The following is a 9006-nucleotide window of genomic DNA, read 5'->3' as shown; positions in this document are numbered from 1 at the left end:
ATGGAAATTGTAGATCTCGTCGTCCTCTATAAGAAAGGTTCTATGCAATTTTCCCGTATCTCCAAGCGTTTAGGAGTTATTGAGGAAAAACGAAATTTTTTTCCAAAAGTTCGCCGTTTCGACGGTGGGATGGTCAGATTTCATCAAAATCAATAAAATGCGAAATAATCATACTTAACTCATTAAATATCGAAATTAGAAGATAAATGCACTATTTTTAATTACCGGAAATGCGTTTTTCTAAGGTACATAAACTTTTGGCATTGACTATATAGCCAATACATCCTTAAAACGGGTTCCGAGCTGGTCGACGACTTTTGTTTAAAAGCTGAGACAAAATGTTTCTGAGTCTGTGCCAAACGTTAGACGGAATAATTATTTATTAAGTGTCGAGCATAGGAAGTATCCACAAACTAAATCGCCGGCGAAATGTTTACACGTTAATCGAGTAACGGTTAGATGATCCATGCTCCATTTCCCAGCCGTCCGCAAAACCGCATACCGTGTATCCAAGTGTGTATATACCCGAAACTTTTCGCCGACGATGATGATGTAGGTTCCCTCGCTTGGCAAACGTGTTTATCTCTTCTCGTGGAACTTTAGAGACGGAGAGCGATAAACGTTTATCTACCGGGTCGAATTTTAATACCCGGGAAGGACGATAAAAGGAAGTCGGGCATTTGCAATTTAATCGCCGCGCTGCGAAAAATAGAGTGGGACCGGAGAACGGGAAGTAATTCCTTGCCATTGTTCGGCTACCGGAAACGTCTTCGTTCAAATATTTCGGAGAAATATACAACCCCTCAATCTATCGATTCTCGATTCGAATACGTAAGCATCCTCAACTGCAGTCAATTGTTTAGTGCAAATCTGGCAATATACGAGCCGCACGATTTTATCAACGGACCAGAAGAATTATAATTTCTCTTCTCCTTGTCCCCGTTTCACGATATTCCCAGTGTTGACTTCGCTCGTAAAAAAATTATTCTTACACATACAGCCGTTCAAATTTGTTTATACTCGCGACGAGTGTTTGCCCCTGCCAAAGCGAGGGAATCCTTTGAAAGGCGTGGAGGTTAAAAATGTAGGCTAACGAAAACCAAGGTCCGATTATCCGAAGGGAACGCTCGAAATCCAATCATCGTAATGGAAGGAAGCCCTTTAAAGGCGTTGATTTTATTCCTATCAAACGGGAGTAAGAGCGAAGACAGATCGAATCCATTTATCGATCCGCCAGGAGCGGTTCAGCGTTACGAGCGAAGGACTACTGCCGTCGACGGGAGCCAGGGCAAAGAAGTAGCGTATCCTGAAGTAGCGCCTGTTCCTCTTGTGTTCGTTCCAGGTGTGGTGCTGTTCTCGTCTGCGGTATACTTCGCGGAGGCGGGCACGAAGGACAGCTTCTTCAAATCGATACCGGACGCGTTCTGGTGGGCGGTGGTCACGATGACGACCGTTGGCTACGGGGACATGAGGTACAAAACCACCGGGGGCGTTAAACCCACTGAACCGGTGTTTTCTTCCTTGCATTGCAGGTGTGGTGCTATTCTCATCGGCGGTATACTTCGCGGAGGCCGGCTCCGAGAATTCGTTCTTCAAGTCCATTCCGGACGCGTTCTGGTGGGCCGTTGTCACGATGACGACCGTGGGCTATGGTGACATGACGTATGATGTACTCACTTTCACTTAAGACTCTAGTTAATGCCCGCATAAAAAATGAAACAAACGAACACACACTTCTAACTCGTATTACTCTCTCTCTCTCTCTCTCTCTCTCTCTCTCTATTCCTCTACCGAATTACTTTGATTTAATTCTTAACTTGCTCTTGGATTTACCCCCGAAAGCACGTCTCCGATTTTCCGATTTTACTCCGCCCCCGCCCCCCCCATTTTAACCCTGTTTGATCGCTTCTTTGGTTTGAATCGTTTACGTTTGGATATTTTAACTTAATTAATTGTGGTCCATGGTCATTGAATTGAAATATTATAACTTTCTTAATCACAGTACTACGTTCGTTCGTCCCTGCCTGATCAAATTGTAATTACGTTTGAAATATTTAACTCTTGCTTGTCGTCAATGAGAAATAACTCCCACACAACTGTAAATATAATACTTACATAAACAGATTGCTATCGGAAGGAGTGAAAATGTCACGAGTATTATAGGATTCATTTTCAATTGATGGTTCGACAATTAAATGACCAGGGGCTGTATTGCTTGATAGAATTTGAACATGCTAGAATTTTTCGAATTTATCCATTTTATCCACGCTGCTCTACTACCACAAAAATCGGAATGTCTTTTTCTCTGTTCGTTCTTGAAAAAGATCCACTCTTGTTCTTCGACTCACGTTCCTAAGCGTCGCACACCCATCGCCATTTCGCAATTTTCCCCACGAGGGTCACCAAGCTGTTCGATCGCGAAAATCGGCTCTCCCCTCGTTATTTAATTTTTCCACAACGCGTCCCGGGACAGCTCGTCTCCCTCATCATTCAGCTTTATTACTTCCCCTCTCGGGCTGATTCAGCTCTTAACCAGCCTTTCACCGCTAGTTCCTTATCCGCGTCGTCGTCGCCGTCGCCCTTCGCTTTCGTTCGACGTTATCGTTTCGAACGAATCGCGACATCTCTGTTCTCTGTTGGCGAGAAAAAAAGAACGCCCACTCCTTTCACTTCGGCGTGGCGAGGTTCCAAACCTCTCTCGATTGAAGCGTTCGACGCGGTTAATTGGCCTTTGGCGGAATAATTGAGAGGGTCCTGGGAATGCGAGAACGCGCGCAACGCCTACTAGTGGCGTTGGCAACTCGATTACGTTCCAGAATCCGAGCCATGAAGAAAATGTAGCTCCAGCCAAGTTACAATTTCCATTTCGTCCTCGGCGTCCAATCTGCCGGGGGAAATTGCACGTTACGTTTGTTTTCCGCGTGTTTAGAGCACGCGATCCGTACGGCGATACCTACTATGTGGACACATACTCAGTGCACTGCCACTGGATACGGTGAGACCAATCGGCAATCCCTCAAAGGCTTCGGATTCATTCTTTCCTTTTGCCAAGCGTTTGACGGTCCCGTATAATACGGATCAATAATTCAACGACACAGAAACCCGTTATTACTCCCATTGTAACCTGACGGCAATTTAAATCCTTCTTGTTTTGTTTCGATACGCGAAATGAGAAAAATTTATTGGAATCGTGCGAAACGGTGTACAGAGGATAAATAAAATATCGAATCTTGTTTTGTCGGATTCGAATCTCGTTTAAAAATAACGAGATTTTATTAATCACGCTGGCAAATCAAGCGATGGGAGATTGTAACTCGTAGAACGATAACGTAAAATGCGTATTGAATCGCAACGCTTGTTCAACGGTGTCACGAGTGGCGTAAGTCTCTTCTCCGTGGCGCGTAGGGTGCGATTATAATATCGACGGGGTAGGCTCGTGGTGGGACCCTCGAGATTCGAGAGCATCCGTCGAGAGAGGCTCGAGAGATCTCCGGTGTTACGACCGAGAAGGCTTCTTGAGCAATTGCCTACCGTGAATCAATAAGTGTCCTCGGGCACCGCGCCGGGTTCGCTTCTTGGAAACCGGCCCGGGTTCAAAGGGCTCATCGGATAATGAACACGTTAGAAAATCGTGGGAACGCGACGTTATTTTTCAACGGACATGAATTTCGACACATTTGTTTTCGGAACAAATCCTCCGAACTGAGGATTTCCGAAGGAGATTCAGGGGGAAACAGTTGGATCAACGAGTGAATTGATGGTTACATTTGCTGCTAATTGTTTTTAACAAGGGAACGCGTTTGAGCGAAAGTTGCGGATAGAACACGAATTGGGAACACGAAATGGCCGAGCTATTTCGGCGTTGAATTGTTAGTTACCTCTACCGAGAGGAACGCGTCTGAATTGTAGAGCTTCGGCACGATTAGTAGGCAGGTCTATTATTAAACTATTATGGAGTCCGGAGAGTACTGTCGGTCCTTTGGAAATTAAAGTCTAAGGTTGGGCTATAGTTGTAATAGTTTGACGCCGGTGAGACGCGGTGGAGGTAGAGCTGGTACAAAGTAGCGAAGAGTAGAACGTTTGTCTCATTGAAATTCCCCTCGGCGAATGAGAACGAAACCGAAGCGACTGCTGATTATTCTCGCATATAAATACCGAGTCTCTGTATCGTTGCACCGTGAATGCATACAGGGTGTCCCATTTATGATTGTCATCTGAAGCTCGTCGACGTTTCAGCGTGACAGGTACACAGGAAGTTGCTCCTCGTTCAAAGATGTCACGTTTCTCAAAATACCCGATATAAATTATTTACAGCGACGATCAATTATTTGAAACTGTTCGCGGAATATATATTTCAGACGTTCGATTAGGGACACCCGGTACAAGGGCTCGTCATACGCAAAAGGCCCGTTCTAGTTTCCCATTACAATATATTCGCGCATACACGCATCGAACTCCTTTGTCGAGAGACCGGCGTCACTCGCTTCCTCTATCGAACCCCGTAACCAGCTTCCCCCGTTTCGAACCCTACCGCACCGCTTTCAAAGTGTTCCATCCCCGACTACCGTGTCGCGTCTCGTCGATTCTTGCATCACCATTAACCACTATTGGTTGCCAATTTCAGGAACACTTCCTTCAATCGAGATCGAAATACATCTTTAAAATCTTACTTCTTCTCTTTCCTGGATGACAAATCAGCATTATGTAGTATAAGTTGATTCTGCATCAAATTAGTTTTCTGCCTCTTCTTATTTTTTTCCTTAAACATCATTGACAGCATGCCTCGCGATCAAACATATTCCACAACTATCTCCAGTCCGCCTATTCCTACGGAAAGCATTCAATTCTCTATTCCACAACGCTGTCATTACTGCTACCACCATGTCAGCCATGGATCACAAAGGCCCATAGTACAGTGACACCTGCATAGGAATGATCTTTCTTTTTGCAACTTGAATGCGACTGAACTGATGACAATAGCAAACTTGATGCTCGTACGATAATTATTTGAACCTTAGATCACTGCCCTCCAATCTGGTACCATTATATTCTCTTAATGAATGGTAACGAGATTCGCTTAATAAGTTCAGAAAGAACTGACGCGCGTTGCACGTTTCTTTTTTAAGAAACTGGCTAAAACCCATCTCGCGGGAAACCATTCATCGGGCGAGCGTGAATGAGCGTGACGAGTGACAGTGAATTCTTTGTTCCTGTCTTTGATCTCGAACCGCGGTATTGTTCATCGCGCACATAGCGACTGTTATTCAATTAAACTGCGGCCGCAAAGAATGCGTCATCTCTCAGCCACGGGTTACCCGCGAATATGCATGCATCCATAGAACATTTCCATGACCTATACGACGTACGGTAATTGAGACGGAGAAGGCTATTCTACCGTTTCGTCATTCAAACAGTTAATTGGTATCTCGGTGAGATTTTTTATCTATCGGTCAAAGGGTACAGTGGAACTGAAACTGCGTCACAAACGGACGTTACCTGTTTACGATCCGTCGTAACCCGTCAGCGCGTTACAGGGAATTTCCGCTTAGGAAAGACGTGCGCCGTTATGGAACGACGCTTGAAGTGGTTAACGCGTGAACAAGTTCTGTGACCTTTGATGCGATGAAACGCGTACTGATCGCGTCGCCTAATTCACTCTATTCGAATAGAGAAAAGGCGAGAGTCGAACGATCAAGCGATCCAACGTCCAATTTACCCTGCCACTAAATTCCGTGAGATCACGGACGACGTTTTGATCATTTCACTGGAAGAGAATACCACGACGATTAAAACTGCATCCAATCAAGGGAATAAACCATGAACGGGATTCGAGCACAGAATGTTTCACTTGACACGATTATGTTATGATTCCCGAAGCGAGAGAAGCTTAGAGAACTGCATGTCGTAACGTTTTTAGTAAGAAGGTTCGATCAGGTCTCAGCAACGGAATGGCACACGCTTGTTTTTTGGAACGGTGCATCGGCACACGAGAGACGAGCCTTTTTTTAGGGAGTCACGTTAGTCCCCTAGTCTAGCCTAGAGAGCCCGCTTCTTATTAGAACACGCGAAACACTATAAGTACACACAGCCCCGATGTTGTGCCGCGTTCACGAAAGCAGGGATTAGTTGTCACGCTGTCTGTTCTTAGATAGAATGCTGAAGTGTTTATCAAAGTGCCACGTATTTTTGCAGCTTGATTATGCAAAACGTTTAGGACAAGACTCTTTCCCTGGGGATAGCAATTTACATACGTTCTGTGGTGAAACGTTAGTTAAGTCGAGCTAGGGAGGCAGTAGAGTACAACGATCGTATAAACGAGATTCGTAATTAATCAGGAAGGATCACGACCAATCTCTGTTGGCGAACGCAACACGTAACACGGGTCCGCGTGTATCTATAGGCGCCTCCATAAGTACCGCATTAAGTAGCGCCATACTCTCGACTCGACACGGCAATACTCACACAAGATAGAAACACCACACCTAGCACCGAGTTTCTAGACGAGGAACGAGAAGCTATTCTATTATATCGACGTTTAGAAGAGAGCCTGCGGTCGGCCGCAACTAGTAAAACCTCGCACCGTTTGCTTATGCTTCAGGCCCGTGGGAGTTTGGGGAAAGATCGTGGGCTCATTGTGTGCGATCGCCGGTGTACTGACGATCGCTCTTCCTGTCCCGGTCATCGTCTCCAATTTCAACTACTTCTATCATCGTGAGACTGACCAGGAAGAGATGCAGTCGCAGAACTTCAATCATGTGACCAGCTGCCCGTATCTCCCTGGTATGAGCATTCCTAGCCGAATCGAGGTCCAGCTTTCATTCGAGTTCTCAGAAATTTCTATGTTGTTACAATAAGGATTATATAATGAGACAAAGGATAAAAATATACAATACGAAGTAAAAGATATCGAATTTCAAAATATAGTTAACGCGATTTTGCTCTGAAGATTAATCACGTTGAATAAGATATTTCCATAATAACTTTATTCGCTGGGAGATCGTTAATTATTCGTAAATTCATTGTCGGAGATTTTTAGTCTACTTACTCGATGGCGAACTTTGTACAGTGACTCTGATAGCCGCACCGATTAGTGTCGAAATTTGAATTTTAAAGGACGCCGACGATGTTTGCTAATGGCGTCAGTCACGGGTCACGGAAGGCTCCGCGGTAACGTCTCGTCGCGTGCGCAGATCTCTCCTTCGGAGTGATTTAATATTTCGCGTCAGTAACGAAGTTAATAAACTCGATAAAGCTGCCTCGATAATACTCGCTAGAAGATCCTCAATTTACGTGAGGATCGACGCGCCTCTCGACGATTAGTCAAAGTAGCTGAAAGTCGACCCGGGAGAAGAGAGATCGCTCCAACTGAATGTAAAGTATTCCGACAAATCCGGCCGTGAGTACGTACCGATATCGCGTGTCTACGACCCTGCCCTGACAAGCCAGTTTACCGTGACTTTAATCCGCTTAAGCGCGACTCGGTCGATTTTTCACGCCTTCGTTTCGACGAACAGCGCGGCGGCGCTACGCCACGCCAGATCTTCGACGTCGAACGATTAAAGGGAAATTGATAGCCGACAAAAAGCTTGTTGGCTGGGGTGGAAACCACTCGGGTAGAGCGCACTCGGCGAGGATTATCCTGAAAGCGCGCGTAGACGATTTAAAACTGCCTCCTACCTCTTTAGGTTTACGCGATGCATGTATACAGAACGAGAGTCAAAAGTGAGCGCACGCTTTACAAAAATAGAATTCATGTGACCGTTCCTCCAGTACCTATTCTTGATCGGATGCGTTGAATCATCACCCTATTCACATATTACATTCTCTTGGATATGTATTCCGCTCGTACACATTGCATCTTTTCTGTGTCAGTCTTCGATCATGGTATAGGATCATTCGAATTAATTGTACGATCCACTGGCTCACTTTTGACCATGATCCATGGAAACATTGTCGAACCTTGGGCGTCTCGTTTGATCGTCAGGTCAACATTTGAAGAAGAGTTCGATGTCGGAATCGTCGTCGGACATTATGGAGTTGGAGGAGGGCATATTGCTCACGCATCCTGAGATCACGAAGAAGCCCAACTGCAACCCTCGCCATAATAACAATATTAATCCAGCCTGTATGAGCATCGAGACTGACGTCTGACTACTAGGTACGCGCATCTACAACTGTGGTTTACCTAACTAGGAGAAAATTTTCTTCCAGGGAACGTGAGAACGAGGTAGGGGTGGGGATAAGCGTCGAACGAGGGCGAGATTTTCTTTTTAATAGAATGACTAAATAAAACACGCAACGGTAGATTACAGCCTGGGATTAAAGGAGGTTTTTCTGATTGCAGTGAAGGAGACGGTGGCAACGTGTTGGCCAATGGTGGAACAGCTGTTGAGGAACAGCTGCGGCTGCTTACTGTGCCTGGCGTAGACCTCCTTCACACGTGGTCGTGGTCGCGCTAACCAGCGATTACTTATAGCACGTGTGCACCCGCGCGTACGCGCGCGCGCTCGCCGTTCGGATATATCCGCGCGCGCGCCTCACCGCGTCGTCTGTCCATACACCTAGTTCTGTCAATACGAGGGGTGCTTCCAAAATCCATTAACAATCGCGAGAACGAGTGGGGAATTAAACTTCAACGACCAAGAATCGGCTGACTAATAGAGAAAAAAAAGAAAAAAAAAAGAACAAAAAATTAGGTGCCATATGATTTCTTCCATCGTCGGCGGAAGAGTGTTCGAGGACGAGTGTGGAAAGCGGTCAAAGAAAACGGGAAGCGTCGTCGAATGCAGAAACGACGTTAAACGAACGGGTGAAATAATTACGGGAAGAGTTTTTCTATAAGAGAATATAAGTGCATTGAGGATAAAGACAGCCGCTTCGAAGGTGTTTTACGGTTAGACACATACGCACCCCACGTAGGGACCTACGTGCTAATAAAAAAAAATGGGGGGATGGAGCCAGAATATGGTTCGGTCGCGCGTTCATCCCCCACACCACCGACTCCAG

The 9006-nt window shown here is 45.6% G+C and overlaps 1 protein-coding gene across 25 annotated transcripts in view; it reads left to right on the top strand.

Moving 5' to 3' along the window:
• Positions 1 to 8671, top strand: part of shaker (potassium voltage-gated channel protein Shaker) — a 154958-nt gene extending 146287 nt beyond the window's left edge. For 19 of the 25 annotated variants that reach the window (XM_018025943.2, XM_018025942.2, XM_018025937.2 and 16 more), the window contains 4 exons: positions 1533 to 1662; positions 6599 to 6780; positions 7985 to 8158; positions 8345 to 8671. In XM_018025943.2, the coding sequence (XP_017881432.1) occupies positions 1533 to 1662; positions 6599 to 6780; positions 7985 to 8151 (479 nt within the window). In that variant the 3' untranslated portion in view covers positions 8152 to 8158; positions 8345 to 8671. Of the gene's footprint in view, positions 1 to 1342; positions 1473 to 1532; positions 1670 to 6598; positions 6781 to 7984; positions 8159 to 8344 lie in introns of those variants that run through there. The other 6 variants (XM_026814201.1, XR_003389293.1, XM_026814213.1 and 3 more) reach the window with 6 other exon arrangements.
• Positions 8672 to 9006: the final 335 nt, after the last annotated feature.

Source organism: Ceratina calcarata, unplaced genomic scaffold, assembly GCF_001652005.2.
Source record: "Ceratina calcarata isolate Rehan_Ccalc_2016 unplaced genomic scaffold, ASM165200v1 scaffold369.2, whole genome shotgun sequence".
NCBI classification, from domain to species: Eukaryota; Metazoa; Arthropoda; class Insecta; order Hymenoptera; family Apidae; genus Ceratina; species Ceratina calcarata.
The sequence above is the reverse complement of the archived record's forward strand: the minus strand, read 5'-3'. Positions and strand labels throughout refer to the sequence as shown.